The 16,357-nt window shown below is 40.4% G+C and overlaps 1 protein-coding gene across 2 annotated transcripts; it reads right to left on the reverse strand.

Moving 5' to 3' along the window:
* Positions 1-1,873: 1,873 nt before the first annotated feature.
* On the reverse strand, positions 1,874-16,354 carry LOC110978332 (membrane-spanning 4-domains subfamily A member 4A-like). Of its 2 annotated transcripts, XM_087133419.1 has the most exons (10): positions 16,214-16,302; positions 15,543-15,609; positions 11,898-12,003; positions 11,550-11,735; positions 11,330-11,389; positions 10,635-10,790; positions 8,156-8,278; positions 6,260-6,323; positions 3,816-3,928; positions 1,874-3,784 (listed from the first exon to the last, which is right to left on the reverse strand). In XM_087133419.1, the coding sequence occupies exons 3-10, from the start codon at positions 11,973-11,975 to the stop codon at positions 3,752-3,754; spliced, it is 813 nt and encodes a 270-aa protein (XP_086989545.1). In that variant the 5' UTR covers positions 11,976-12,003; positions 15,543-15,609; positions 16,214-16,302; the 3' UTR covers positions 1,874-3,751. The 2 variants fall into 2 exon arrangements, with proteins under 2 accessions (XP_086989545.1, XP_086989544.1); XM_087133418.1 differs by lacking the exon at positions 15,543-15,609 and having other exon boundaries at positions 16,214-16,354.
* Positions 16,355-16,357: the final 3 nt, after the last annotated feature.

Consider the following 16,357-nt stretch of genomic DNA (forward strand, 5'->3'; position numbering starts at 1 on the left):
CCCCTTCTCCATCGATTGACGCTCGTGCATGATGGGTGTGATGCCACCCAACCCGCGCAGAAGAATGCGGAAGGTTTTCTGTTCAAATTGTGAACCCAATATCAACTCTGTGAAAACCTTTCTGGGAAAGTGTTGCATGCTTGCTTATTGCTTGGTGCTTTGCAATGAGTCACTAAGAAAAGGAAACTGGGACTAGCAAAATCTGAGAACACCTACCAACTGTTTGTGCACAAAGCAATACAACTTTGAGATTCTTTTTATTGGATGACATCAGTTTTGCTGATGAATTCGGAAATACTCATTAGCTTTAAGACCACGAAGGCAGCAAAATACCCTTTTTGAGGTTTGTATTAACGATCTTCATTCCAGCTACATTTCCAATTTCAGGTTGCACTCACTAATTTTGTCTCACAGAGCTGTGTGCAGAGAAAGAGAGAGAAGGGTCAACTTCAGACTTCGAAACAAAACAAAAAAACTGATCCTGATTGGTGCCTTCAAGTCACAAACATGCTTCTGGTTAGGAGTTACCAAGACAAGCCCCTAGAAGAATTGAGGGTAGGGCTGTTTATCACAAAGAAAATTTAACAGAGTTATCAAATGGTAACATTTAAGCTTCTGTACTATATAGACCGATAAGGAAAGCGGGGTGCTTTGAAAGATAGCAGACCTATTTGTTATAAATAAAAAAGGAACAATGCTATCTCCAATACAGTCATTTCACTATTCACATGTGATGGTAGAAACACGATGTAATGCTCATGTAAAAAACTGATTCGTCTCATTCCAAGACATCGCAGTTGCTGTGTAAACGTATTTCCCGATGCAAAATGCAGTAATCTGTAAATGAACATACCTGCCTTTTTCATTTCGAGAGGTCGTTGATAACACTTGTCAACGTATGTATTTCAGTACGTGGCTGTGTATGATATGCTCTGTAACTTACAAGCATACAGGATCAAATGGACAATGGTTAGCATGACCATGGAGGAATAAAACACATTCCTCCATGGCATGACTAGACCGATCACTTTTTTACAGTTTTATGATCCCATAAAATAAACAATCCTCAGGCAACCTCCCGCTATGTAAATGAAATGACTTCTGAAAATCATCTGCAGTATTGAAGCCATTGATTCCCAGCACTCCTTCAAGACTCTGACAGTGACATTATCGGGCCCAGATGTCTTGTTTATCTTAAGTTTCTGAAGCAATTTTTCGATACAAGGTGTAGGGATGGTCAAAGTGGGTACGTCCGGAACAGAGCGGTGGCCAATGTCAGGAATGTGAGACAGATCTTCTTTTGTAAGAAAGGAGCGAAACTGTTTGTTTAGGGTCGATCTCAGCCTTCTCGTTTGCCCTGCCGACAAAGCCTTGTTTGCCGCTTCACAGCTCTCAATCTTAAAGCACGTAAAGTTCCAAAGTTGAAAAAGCGTTTAATTCAAAGAATAAAGCAAGGAAAACGTTTAAGCTTTGTTTGACAGATCACAACTTTTCAATCTTGAAGCACTCAAGGTTTCAAAGTAGGAAAGATTTTGCAAGAACTCCTTCACAACATCCCACATACTGCAAACAAACACTGTCATATTATGGACTTCAGAGACCTTGGAAAGCAACATGTCACTGGCTGCCGCCGTGTTTGCTGACGACCTCACGAACAATGATTGACTGACTTTAGTGACTTGACAGCGTGATTAATCTTTTGTTTTAAAGGCAGTCATGCTTGACAAAAATCCTCATTCCTTTCATGTTCTGACATAAACAGTATGCACTGTAGTAATGAAAATTGAAAATTATGCTCAATCAGAGAGAATGGTTTTTACTGAGGCAGCTTTCAATCCTTTTTTAAGCACAAGTTTGAGGCTCACAGCATGTATACTATATCTATTAACAGGCAAATTTATTCAATTTCAGAACTGTCTGTAACACATACCATGTGCATATAAAAAGATAAATCCATCAGATATTTTTTGAATGAAGACATATTTCAGGTGACAACAGTAAGACTACAAATAGCAAAAGTTACAGTAAAAAAGTCGAACGATGGTGCAATATAATGCACATATTGAGTTGTAACACGGATGAGTAACAACAATCCACTTCGGCACTTCTTTTACATGTGCATAGCTATGTCTGTACATGCACATCGATCAGGCTTACATGTTATGGTACACAATGGAAGGAAAATCATAACTGCAGACCGTATCATGATGATCTCTCACACCAAGGTGCTGATCAATTGCTAATGTCTTTGCCAAGTGACAAGGTGATCAAGATGTGTATATGTGATCCCCAAATGGGTATACATGTATGGCTCTGTACACCGTTGTTGCCACTGATGGGCGAGAAAGTGCAATGACCTAACAGGTCGAGTGGCTCTATCCTTACCACTGGAGGATGGACATCAACATGTACATCAACTTCTTCAGTAATTATAAATTCAAAGGAGTTAAACCTGCATATTTCTAAGAACCAGTAAAAATAACGAAGAGAAAATACAAAAATAGAAAGAAATATAACTATGGCCTTGTATTTCATCATCTTTCAATGGGTACTCAATTCTAACCACAATCCCAGCTTGTCTGCATACTGGATTGCTTTCATCCTCTCGACATCTGTCACATTAAGTTTTATTATACGCAGTAAACTAAGTTAAAAGAGACCTCTGCTAATAAGAAACTCACCCAATCCAAAAATAAAGATATATGTATATACACTGCAGTACATTTAAACTAAAATATTTCAACATTTCAGTTAAAATAAAAGTCCCATACATAGGAGCACATTTCTATCCAAACTGCAAGCGGCCTCCTATTGCCGCCGGTTTCCACCAGGTTTGCCAGTTCAAACGGCTTGGCTTCGCTCATGAACTTGGTAAATGCAACAGGTCGTCACGCCTGGACCATGAGACCAGTTGCCAAGTTCAACCGCTCAAGGGTTTACACACCAGTGACCAACTCCCAAACGTGTTGTGACAGTAAAAGCCCAGATTATTGGCAATTACAGGGAAGGTACAACTAGTGGGCTCCTTTGTTCAGCCTCTTGACTTCCATTAACACACAGAAACAGTGAGCAGTGACCAGCAGATGAGTTTGTTACAGGTCCTGAGACAAACCCTGGGAAGGAAACGCCTGGAACTACTTGTAGGTGGAATTGAAATGTGCTCCTGTAGGCCTTTTCACACTACAATCATCCATTCCCAGGGAAAGGTCACCCATGGATGGGAGACTTCTCAATATTCCAACTCCCCCAGGTCAATTCCAAATTATACTTTCAGATTTGTTTCACCGGAGTGCATGTTCTTCTCAACCTCGGGCACGGGCGAGTTCAACCCGATGATCTGTGCAACTGTTTCTCACTCGAGCTTTGAAACTCAAGCACCTTTCAGGATGAACTACACTAGACAGTAAAAGAAACTTGCCACTTCTGTCAAAAGCCACACATAAAAATTCACTCCGTAGAAATAAACAATTTTTGTACATTAGTCAGGGGTTTTGCAGCATACCTGTGTACAAAAATTGTTTATTTCTATGGAGTGAATTTTTAAATGTGGCCTTTGACAGAAGTGGCAAGTTAGTTTTGCTGTCCAGTGTAGTTTAGGTTTCATTTGTAGTATGAAAAAAAATTACAAAAATGAAGCTCTTCACTGCTGAAGTGATATTATCGTTACAAGAAATACAACAACCTTGCCTCGATAAATCCTCAGGAAGTCAGGCACAATGATTGCAGAGCTTCTTCCCTGGCATTGGATATCTTAAGGGAGAGGAGGTTTCTCTTGTGGCGGAGCCTGTGCTTGTCCGGGGGTGGTGTGGCGGAGCCTGTGCTTGTCCGGGGGTGGTTGGTGGGTACATGACCTGCCCAATGGCCTGGACTGGGTACTGAGGTTGAGTGGGATACATAGCAACTTGGTGGGGAGGATATACCACATTGCCTGCAACAGGAGAAGACAAAAATCTGAACAAATGAGTCTAGCGTAAATTGCCTTTATGAAGTGCATTTTTTATTTTACAGAGGGTTTGTGGAGGAGAATTTTAACCAATTAAAATTTGAATTAATTCATAAAATTTATCAAATTTCATTATCAGAACCATATCAAAACGAATTCTGAATATCTTCTTGGTGTGCACTTCATGTGACCACAACCTGAAAAGGGGTCTTAACCCTCATACGAGCTGGGGCAGAATCCACCCCCTCCATCTGCCCTGACCTGAAGTGCACTTCTAATCGGCAAAAGAAAGGCAGATGGAAGTACATTTTCCAACCAGATTCTTGCATGTTTTGCATACATTCTGGAATAAAATCTTTGTGTGTACTCGGCGTGCTCCGCGTCAAATGTGCATATACTTGCGCGCCTATGTGGTGAGTTGGTACCAAAAGGACCGTCAATTTCATTTACAAAACACACCCTCTTTTGTTCCACTTGGAGCAGACACTTTTTGGATATCCTTACAGTGTTGTTTCTAAGGGGACTAACCTTCTGGAAATTTGTCAGTAACTTATTTGGGTCATCTATTTTTCCAGGACAGGTCACCCAAACCTCAATACTTGCTCAATACCTGCGAGCCGGCACGTGCATGTTTCAGAACTCCAAATGACTGTAATAAAACCACTGTCAGCTTGAGTTGAAATTAGACATTTACATTATTGATAATGAGTGTCTCCCTCGTAAGGTAAGTTTAACAACATTCAGTCTGGGACAGCCTAGTTCTTTGGGTGGGGAATCGATCCCCCCATCCCCAACTGTGAGATAGTCCAAAATCACCTGGCTCTTTGAGAGAAATTTGGACTAAATGAGCCAATTCAGTATTTCAACTGGAATGGCAAAGCTGCCATAGCTCGCTGCTTCTTATGAACTTGAATTCCTTTCCTGTAATAACCTTACTATTCTGTCATCGGGATAATTAAATTCTGTCTTCGAAGGGAGAGCCTGCCCAGATGACCACAGCAATGGACAAAAAAAAAAATAAACCAACAAAGACAACAACAAGGGAGATAGGCGTACAAAGGCTTCATACTTCTTTACCGGAGAGAGGAATGCCTAAAGACTGTAGGTCCAGTACAGTCAGACTAGACCTAGATAAGCAGTGCATTTTGAGTGTGAAGGATGGTGCATAATTAAAATTCCTCTGAAGTACAGTTTTGTACTTTGCATCCAACCCCATCATCCTTTCCTCTACAATTCTAACGCCCCCCCCCATCCCATATCTACCACATCTACTTTGACTCCATCCCTAATCCCATCTATCACATCTACTTTGACTCCATCCCTAATCCCATCTATCACATCTACTTTGACTCCATCCCTAATCCCATCTATCACATCTACTTTGACTCCATCCCTAATCCCATCTATCACATCTACTTTGACTCCATCCCTAATCCCATCTATCTCCAATCCCACATCCACCTTATACATCAATACCCCTCCCCCAACAAACATCCTAATCTGTCACTTGAAGTCCCCCCCCCCCCGTCCTTACATTTGTCCTACATACAGTGTACATGTATATCTGTATGTGTCTAATTACACCGTCTGTGCATGTATGTACATGTACACATTACAGGAGTGCTCAGTACATATATGTGTACATGTAGGTACACATAAACATGTACAAGTAAGTACTACAGGCTAAGTACACAATACAACTCAAAACATTAACATTCAACTTTTATACTTTTTTCATTACATTCATAGACAACACTTCAAAGCATAAATGCCATATGAGACTTTTAAAATACTGATAGAATTCCAAAAGGAAGCGAACAAGCACTCAATGGCACATTTTAACACCTATGTAGCAGCAAAGAAAAACTTTAACATTTGAGGACAGCCGGACAGACAGATGGCCAGCCCGCCCGACGGACGGCCCGACGGACAGACAGAAGACGGAAACCAGTATTACATAGGCTCACATTTGCTTCACAGCTCGCCAAAAAGCTAGGGTCTCTCAGGAAAAAAAGCATGCATGTGAGCCAGCGTATGGCTGTGCTGATAGGACAAACCATTGCACACGCTCCTGGCTGCTCCCGAATAGCCTTGTACTCAGTAGGCTTGCTCTGTTGGATTTACGGACTGGCTCATTATTTTCAGTAATTCATCTACAGATGGAGCGCACATCCGTTGAGTTACTCTCATCTCACTTCAATACACTCATGTTTACTGTTTTGCCAGTGGCCGCTAAGAAGTTGAGGTTTGGACAAAGACCTCAGCAAATAATTTGATGGTTACATCCTTTGATCTGACCTTTGACCTTATGCTTACCCAAATGCACCTCAGGAGGGACAGCAAAGTGGGCCATACCCTGCTGGGGGGGTGTGTAGGTCACCTGACAACAAAAGAGCCAAAGACAACAACCACCTCCATTAATACTGAATTTGAAAAACTCTCTTGTAATTGGGTTGCCTATAGACTTTCAATATTCATGAGTCAGCCCCACTGAAATTATTAAAGAAAGCAAACTTTACAGTTCCTCTTTAAATGTTGAGAGTAGATGTGAAAGTGATAAATTGAAATTTCATGACAAATTGGTACCTGTCTACTTTGGTGAATAATTTCAAATTTCTAAATAAACATAGAAAATTTTACCAACGTGTTTTGTGCCATATTAGCAAAATACCAAAAAGGAGAATTGAAAAGCATGTCCATTATAAAAACAGTCTGATTCAATTTTAACCAGTTATCATTGGATTTTCTTACCCAAAAAAAGCTGCCAGGTGTAGATTTTTTCCTGCAAGGTTTTCAAAATTGCAATTTACTTACGGTGCAACCAAGCACAACGCATTAATATGTCAACCGTGGAAGCAGTGTTTCAGCTAGAATTTGAAAAGTGGGAGAGCAAAATGAAAAATAGGGAGTGCACTCTTGTCAACGTCCAAAATTTGTGTGCAAACTTGAAGCACACGGCTGGGATCCAGGGCCTGTGTAAGGGCCCTGCTGGAAGCTCTGCCTATTTTAGATGCTCTCTGGTGGTCTCTGATGAATGTCTGACATTTGTTCATGAGAGTTCTGCCTTTTCTAACAAACAGATAGCAGCATTCAGAAAAAAATTTAAATTGTAAAACTGTGTGCAATTGTTGTTTTATATAGTGTGATGAAACAGCCCTGCAACAAAGAAGCGAATAATGACAAACACCTTTGAACAGATTTGTCATCAACACTTTATTTTGTTTTCAAAAAATGGTATGCAGGTAATAATGCGGGTCAGTACTTGACAAGAGTCTGAACATGGCATCAGAGGTGTTCGACAATTTTTTCCATCGTTAAGGTAGAACAACCTAAACAAGCTTTATGCTGATTATTAACAATAAGAAAGATAACATGTAGGCCAGTCCTTGCCTTCGAGAAGAAATCCATTTTTTTGGTTTCATTCTGGATGATAGTGAGCACGCAGTGCATGCAAGCCCCAAAACAATTATATGTCAACCTCGTCCCAAGGGACTACCTCGTGCGAGAGTGGGCTAAATATGGCGGCTAATAATTGCCACGGGAATGAGGCTGATTACATGTACAATCAATCGCTGGTGAACAAGTATGGCTCCCTGTATTCATCTTGTTACAAGGTAATAGATACAGTGCTGTAGTTCATTATTTGTTAGTAAGGGAACCCGCTTTCCAGCGTTGATACGTTCAAATCAAATGTCCGAACCATATTTTTTATTTTGGACTTGGTTGATGGGGGAAAAAGCATGGGAAAAGACTGAATTTTAGCTCAGATTTTATTTTCACAATTTTCGGGATCTAGATTGCACATGCCTGGAATAAAGTAGTGCACGGCTTGATTTGTGCCGCCAGGCCGTGCTTGAAAAAATGGGCCGTGATTTCACAAAACTGGCCGTGCAACACACGGCTGCACCGCTCGCTGGCTAACAGGCTGCACGGATATGAAAAACAAAGTCTTAAATGAGTGTACATATCTTCCGTTGGAAAAAATGAGGAAAACTGTGTGTTTACATATCATCTGGCATCCAGTGGTTAATTGACATTTTGCTAAGAGATTCAGTGTGTAAGATCAGAAATGGCTACTACAATAAGGTCTATTACCTACATTGGATACCTTAGGAATGTTTGGCCATTTGTAAGCATACTTCAAAAGGAAAATACCTGTTGTTAGAAAGCACCACGCCTAAATTGGAGCAGTTAAAGCTTTGCGGGACTTACCACTTGGCTTGGAGGACGAACACAGCAGAAGGTGCAACAACACAGGCTGGCTCCAACAATGGCGACAATCATTTCAGTGACACCGAGCACTGAGATCAGACCATTAATGGCAGCACGTGTTCCCTTGAAAAAAAAAAAGTAGCTGATGACACAACACTGAGAACTCTGCATTGAGGGCAGCAGATACGAGAGCGCTCTCTGAAATCTAGGCACAGACTACATGGCACATACATGTACATGTACCAGCGAAAACTGCTTTTCGGCAGTGTCTTTTTTTACATGAACGGCAGTGGTGTTCAGACTCATAAACACTACAGTTTCAACACAAAATATTGAAATTATTATTTTTTAATTATTATTCATAATTTCAGGTAACGACACCAAGGATTCCCTGAAAGTACCCGAGGTAATGTAGCTTACAAGCCCGATGAAACCTGTTGAGAGGGGACAATGAGATGTAGTTACACTTTCAGAAGTGGGAGGAAAACTTTAAAGGAATCTTCTGGGTACAACTCACAGGATTAGGCAGGGACTTGTGGAATGAGCCAGGAATTCAAGTGAACCCGGACTGCAGAAGTGGAAGGCTAGGAATTAAAGAACAACTATGTCAACCTGACTCCCTCATCACCAGGAAAGTGATGTGAAAAGTTATCCCTGTTAATGGGATGACTAAACCGGGCATACTAAATGCTCATCAAATGTAGTTAGTAACATATTGAATCTAAATCTACATGCAAATATATGCAAATTTTATTGCATTGACAAATTGAAATGCTTGAACAGAAAATTAGATATTACAATGCATGGAGAATTGTTTATTGTGATGTCCTTTGTTGTGATATATTTTTGTGTGTTTTGGGGGGTGGGGGAAGAGGGCAATATCTGGAATTTATAACAAACTGGTTTACCAGAGAAACCAGGGATCAATAAAGCACCGGGGTATTGTCAACTGGTTGAATTTCACGACATTGTTTACACCAAAATTCATTGACAAGTATTGACAAGACTGAAGAGCAGACTAGACAAGACAACAGCATGAGCATTTTATATACACAGCAATGGCTATGCAGCAGAAACAGTAATTAGAGCATACTAGTGGTCCACAAGCATAGCTAGGTGCATGAACAGAAGCTTAATGACCCGCAGGTCTCTGTGGTCAGAATGAAGAGAGTAGCACATGCCAATGGACACAGTGCTTCAATGTCCCCAACATAGAGCACATCTCCTACAATAACTGGCGCGTAGGACCGCTGCAGCTATCCACCCTCATACCCAAGATTTCACAATTACATGTACCTCCAGTAGATATGACCAATCAACCGTGGGAAAGATCACCGTTACCCGTCACTGATTTTGTGTGGCCTGCAAAAATCACCGGAGCGCTCCACGTGTAAATGACACATGCGTACTTGCTGCATATCCCGTGATCCATTTGTGACCACTTGAAATTTACTATGACCGTGTTACAACAAATATTCATGGTGCACGTCATGCAATCAATGTGGGATATTTTGCGCAGAGGTGCCCTCTGAAGTGGCACAGTGTGCATGGCAGTAAGTGGTTCAGTCTTTGCAGAGATGCGGAAAATCAGAAAATCGCACGGTGTCGGTTTTATACGTATTAATGCATGGGTCTGTGTGCATGTACACAATGTCCATCTTCATTGTGTAGTTGGCTATAAAAACAAAAAAGTTCTTTCTTGATCATCGCTGGTCGATCACAGTCACGAGTTGCAGCCTACGTGTATGGCAGCCTGCTGTTTATTACTCAGAAAGATACAAACATGACAAAGCTTTCTGCCCGATCGGAGGTAGGCAGTGTTATGGTCATGGTAGTCAGTAGGCTTAGGCCTAACTGGCGAATGAAGCTTTCTAACATAAGTAGAAAAGAAATCACCATTGTTATCCTTTTCTTTGAGCCATCTCCACTGAAATTTGTTCTTGACATCTCTTTCAATATCATTTCTGTTGACAATTAGATGCTGCATTTTTTCGGCCCTTGAGCATAAAGTTGATCCACGTGTTGATCATCCAACGTACAATGTACGTTCGTTGTGTACGTTCATGCATCGCGAATGTCGCATGTGCAAGCATCGAGCTGTCCATGACAAGCGATTTACATGCATCAAAGGTCAATATTTCAATGTATTTCCAGTCACTGACGACACCACTCAACGCTGTCCTTCGTATTTCGCACCACAATATGACTGACGTATTAAAGCACTCTACTGATGACTGCGCCCAAGATTATATACCCAGTCGCACAGCACAGGATACGTACGTATCATAGATTTGCTTCCAGTTTTTCTTCTTTATTTAATTTTGTCAATGTTGAAAACATTGCAGGGGGAAATGTAAAAAAAAAATCGGATTTGGGGAGAAAAATACCAAAAAGTCAGATTTCCGATTAAAATCGGAAAAGTGGCATCTCCGGTTGAGATTGGGTATTCTATCAGTAAGAAACAGGTCTGAACACTTACAGATGTAGATGAGCATCCGAAGTTAAATGGCGAGTAGTAAGCTCCAAAATCCGGACAGCCCTGGAATCCTCCAATTGTAACACCTATTCCATGAGTCACACAAACAGCGCATCCAGCCACAGCTGTGATGATAGACATGGTCATGTACCCAATCACCTACAGGTAGAACAGTAATGGACATATCATAAATTTTTGTAGGTCCTGTGGACAGAAGTTGGGAGGGAAGGGGGCGGGGATTAGGGGGTCGGTAATTGTTCCCATTGCCATCCGTGAAATTTTTACTGCCACGAGAAAATACTTCATCCAGCATGAAAAAAAGGAGAGCACTTTACCACACCAAGAAAAGAATTGTCTTCGGGAAACACATCTCATGCATACGCTTGATGTAAGCAGGCAGGAGAAAGCAGTACATGTCAATTAATTCATAATCTTTAGCCTCGAAATCAGGGTAGTGCTGGAGGCATACACATCATACTTGCCAAAAATGAAGGGAAACCATGTACACCGGGCACAAGACCTAAAACAAGCAGGGAACCACACTACCCCAGTCACCATGCCCAACCTGCCCCACCCAGTCACACCTTGGCTCACCCACCAGCCATGCCTTGCCTATCCAATCTGGCTAAGTTCTTTCTGGCACACCCTCCCTGCTTGCCCTTCCTGGTCACAACCAAGAAATGATACAAATGACTTACCAAACTGTGACGCTGCTTCCCACCAGCAGCAATGCCCAAAACACCAGTTACTATGTAAAACTGTAAGAAACCAGCAAGGAAATATTCACAAACACTCTCTCAAATCTCAAAAATGCAATGTGTCTGTCCATGATAGGAGTTTATTCTCACTATACTGTAGATAGGATGAAAATGGACTTCAGTCTTGCAAGCTCAATGCAATGAGACAGTTGATACTTACGATAATTCCTGTCCAAATTGGAATTCCAATGGCGTACAAGAACACCTTATAGACTGAGGCAAGGATTCCAAATAAGACAGAGACGATTCCCAGAACTACATGCAAGTACCCAGTGATTTGCAGACCTTTCCAGCTGCCTCGTGTGCTGGGCTGATGAGAAGCTGATGGGTTGGGCTGAATCATCACCTAAAAGAACAACATTTAGATTCAAATTTTACAAAGAATATTCTCAAGAACAGCTTAAAACATCTTGCTTAATACAGTTTCACTCACATTAAAATATATTGTAAATTGAAGGATCAAATGGAATCAATGATAATGGTAACTTGAAGACTCTGTCTACAATACCGAGGTTTGTTGCTGCTGCTGCTGTGTGTCTGTTTGTTGCTCCCGGTGAAACTCCTCATAAGGAGGTGGATAACTCATGATGGTTATTGATCACAGTTTCACTGTCCTGTGAATGACAATTATCATAGAAATTGGCGGACTTAACTTCAATTTTCACAGTGTGTGAGTGTGTTTAATATAATATCAACATTCAAGATGGTAATATTTGCTGGCTTTGCCTTACGATATCTGCACACAATGAAATCCATGTTTCAACTTCAAGTCATGGGCCATCTAAATCAAAATACCGTCAGTTCCTCCTAAACAACTATTCTGTTGATGTACACGTAGCATGACGGGGCATGGTCCAGCCCCTAACAATTGATATTTGGCCTCTAATAGTGGTGTGCATGTACGGGTAGTCTGAGAACCGGGTACCTGATCCCAACGGGCGGGTACCAGGGTACCCATAATTATTGTGAAGATCAGAGCAAAATGCAGAAGTGAAGTGTTTCCAACTCATCCACGCCTGCACTTTAACTTGAAGCTACTGTTGGCGGTGGGAATTGTAGGTATTAACCAAAGGGTATCGCTTTCCGTAGGTGTCACAATAATGTAAAGATCCTCATCTCCAATGTCGATGACAGGGACTGTTGATTACAGGGTCTCAAGAGATGTTTTAGTCAGATTTTTTTCCAAATAGTCTTCTGGCAAGTAATTAAAAGAAAAGCGTGCATGCCTTTCTAAAATGCTGGATCAAAATTTCAGTAATCATTGATCAGGTATCAGGAAGTCGGCAAGTTCCTCGCCTTTTAGTGCCTTGCCAGAGCAATATTTGGGCCTCATATTTAACAAGTGAATTTTGATCAAGTTCTCAAGATTCTCGCTCATACATCTCAAGTTTATGGACAAAATGCCAATGAATTCATATTTAGGCATGATTTTCTGAATTTGTTCACAATTTATGCAAAACAAAAACATTAAAATGCACCCCTAAATAAGAAATGTTTTTTAACAAACTTGCAGTTGGCTATGTGAGTGGGGACTGCAATTATTTATCATAATGTAACCAACCTGTGAACTTTGAAGACATTGTTCAATTTGTTGTATATTAGGCCAAAAAAGTCTCTGGTTTCTGGTCAGGAACTGGCTCTAAAGTGGTGCAGCGACGAGGCTTTCTCCCCCCACTTTATTGTCTGGACATGATGTACGATAATGTGGCAACAGCATGCGCACACAACTACAAAATAGCTGGACCCCGCACTTTTACTGTTTAAAAGCATTTTCAGCTTGTACATGTACATAGGACATAAGACCACCTCGTTTGGTTCCCAGATGTAAATTAATACAGAAATGACGTCATCTGCAAAAGAGTGCCCGACTAAATGATTACTCAACCGTACCCCATCAAGAACACGTTTTAATTATGTACATGTAGTAGCAGGATTCCAGTCGATTGCAAGTTTGGCAGCTTTTGGACATCATTTCATACCAAATAAAAAAACTTTTTTATTTTGCCTATGGGGAGGTCTACGGCAATATGCGCATTGACCAGAAACTGAAGCCTTTTTTGGTGGCCTAAATGGGGTATTTTTCTAAGACATGTTCAAGTGTGCCATGTTAGGGAACAGCTGCTGAATTTGTGCCTGATTTCTGGACAACCATTTTTGAATTTTCGACTAACAGCAAACAAAATTTCATGACACTGCAGGGTTGGTTGATTTAAATTACTTCCATTTAAATTAGGCATAAATGATTGTTTTTTGAATCACTGATTGAAATCAATATTTGAATTATTTTTTAAACAAAAATATGATAATTTTTCATATTCTGCAACTGGTTTGGAATTTCTCTGCAGGTTTACACATTTAAAGTGGCAATTACCCTTCTGCAACCTATTCAGTGCCTGTAGTTCTGATAAGATAAGTATAGTTATAAGCACATTATGAGTAATCTGGGTTGGCAGGAGTTGTTTGTTAAATTCAAGCCATGAACTTGGATTCAAATCAGCAGTTGGCAGATTCAAATCATAAATTGTTAACATGATTATGATCATAATATAATCTAACTTGATTTAAAGTGTAGAACTATATGCAATAAAACAACAGGAATGGTTATTTTGTAATCCTACTTTAAGGGGTTTTGCCAGTAGACAATCTTTAATCAACTGGTTTTTCTTTCTCTTTCTCTCTCTCTTTTATTTGGATCAGAAATGTTGGTTCTAATGCAGTAAAATCAAAACCAGCAACAAAATATTTTCAATACACTGAGTTTCAATCAAGTCTAAGTCACTACTCTATTAATCGCAAAGGAGCTGGCAGCTGGATCACAAACAAGCCTACTTCTATTGAACGGGCCTACTGTAACAATACTGCTTTTATATTAGATTCCCACTTTTTGAACCTACATGTACATGCACATACACTGTGTGGATGATGGCATTTTTCTTCACTCACCAACGATTGAGCTCATGGTCAACAAATTCCTTGGAACTCTAGTTCTGATAAAAAGTAACAGCAATGTTTAAAGCCAGCTAATTTTACCCTTGGCACTGGAGGCGGGCATGAATTCCCCCTTCACAGGGTCTTAAATGGCTGATGCCTGATGGTCTGCACAACTGCCCCCCCCCCTTAGAAAATCATACCCTGACATTGTAACACTGTAACACCATGGGCATAAATCCAGGGGCATGGGGTATATATTCTCCCCACCCCCTTTTGGGGGGGTGGGCTATTGAATCATTCCCCCACATTTTTTTATATTAATTTCTGAATATTGGATAGGTTATCTAATATTTGAATATTACTTTCCGAATTTAAATACTGGAATGCAAATGCATAAAAGGGAGAATTTTATTCTGTTTTAAATGAGAAAAATTGTACTATGGAGGATTGTTTCAAACAGATTCAAATGAAAAGTGACAGGAACCTTATGATTCAAATGGAAATTATTCATTAAAAAATTTCAAAGGAATAGAAATTTTCAACAGGGCAATTCTTATTGTTCATCTCGTGAATCTTGCTAAATCGTGGTTGGAGATACTCCTGGACGAGAGAAGCTACAGGTGTATTACAGTGGTCATAATGTATTACCGTGTGCGTTATTGCAACTGATTTTGTAAATGGTTTGTTCATCAACAATCTGCAAGTCGGTAGGACGAATATTCAGATATTCGATCAAATTGAAGGTCAAATATTTGAATAATGAATTATTCAAACTGACTCAGCCCTAACAGGATTGAGGAAAGTGATGACATTGAACACTTTCCTAGTTCTGGATGGCTTCAACCAGTTCCAGATCTTCTTTATCCATAAAAAGTAATTATGCAAGAAATCCACTTTTTAGTCAGAACCATTGTGACAAGCTGATTTTCTATGAAGAATTTCTTAATTCAGAAGAAATTAGTTCATATATCAAAATTCCAATGAATTAAAAAATAGAACTTGCCTAAGTTTTGGCATTTTCAGCTGCACAGCATGCTATCAACACGCCACACAGTTGACAAACCCATTACGTCACATACATTTCTGCCATGTACTTGAATTTGCAACATATCTGCATACACTTAAAGCATAATCTGAACCTAGGAATTCAGTTCAGTTTTTGGCCAATTTTTAAAAAACTGAACGTCTAAGTCATTTTGATTAAAATGACATTAGGCCTTACCCCAGAACTGTGGAGTCTGACATTCGCCACTGATGTGGGAGCAGAGCAGACGTCAGACCCCCCGCCTCTATGCAAACATTTATACGATTGTTGTGTATGAAAAAAGTATTTGGAATCACAAGTATTTAGCATGGTTATATGAGTGACCTCTTGCCCTGTAAATTTTTGACAATTTTTTGGCCCCCCATAAGTTTTGACAAACCATTCAAAAATGTCAAAGTGCAAAACGGAAATCTGGCCTTTCATAGAGCGATATTTATACAAGAAACGAACATTTCACCTTTCAAACATAATCAGTTTTAGAATGTAGTACTGAAAAACAATACAAAAGAGGCAGGTCTTCATTTTGAGCTATCCGAAAATAACGTTAGGAAATATCCGGAACCACATACATGTACTATAGGAAAACGACTGTAGGCCCTACTCGGCGCAGGCTTAGCATGCTTATTGTGTGTTAAGCAAAGAGTCACATACACCATCGTGACCATGCATACACCATGGAGGAAATCGAGGAAGGACAAGTCTGACACGAAAGCACCGTGACAAGACTTGAACTGGACTGTCCTTGCCGATTACGCTCACGGAATGCTTTTACTTCCTCCATGCGCTGCACTATGAATAAAATATTTCCAGACACTCCTGGAACTTGAAATAGATCGTCCGAGACTCACCTTGTTTAGTTGTTCGCCCTTGCTGCGTTTGTTGGTAAACAAAATACATAGACCATGCAACCGGAAGTGCCGCGCCACCAAGTCTGTGTACAAAATGGGGCGCTAACGACGAGTTCGAGTAGTGGCGCATTCTACTCGAACTCG

This window comes from Acanthaster planci, linkage group LG02 (genome assembly GCF_054643075.1).
Source record: "Acanthaster planci isolate LZ-2023a linkage group LG02, COTS_SCS, whole genome shotgun sequence".
NCBI classification, from domain to species: domain Eukaryota; kingdom Metazoa; phylum Echinodermata; class Asteroidea; order Valvatida; family Acanthasteridae; genus Acanthaster; species Acanthaster planci.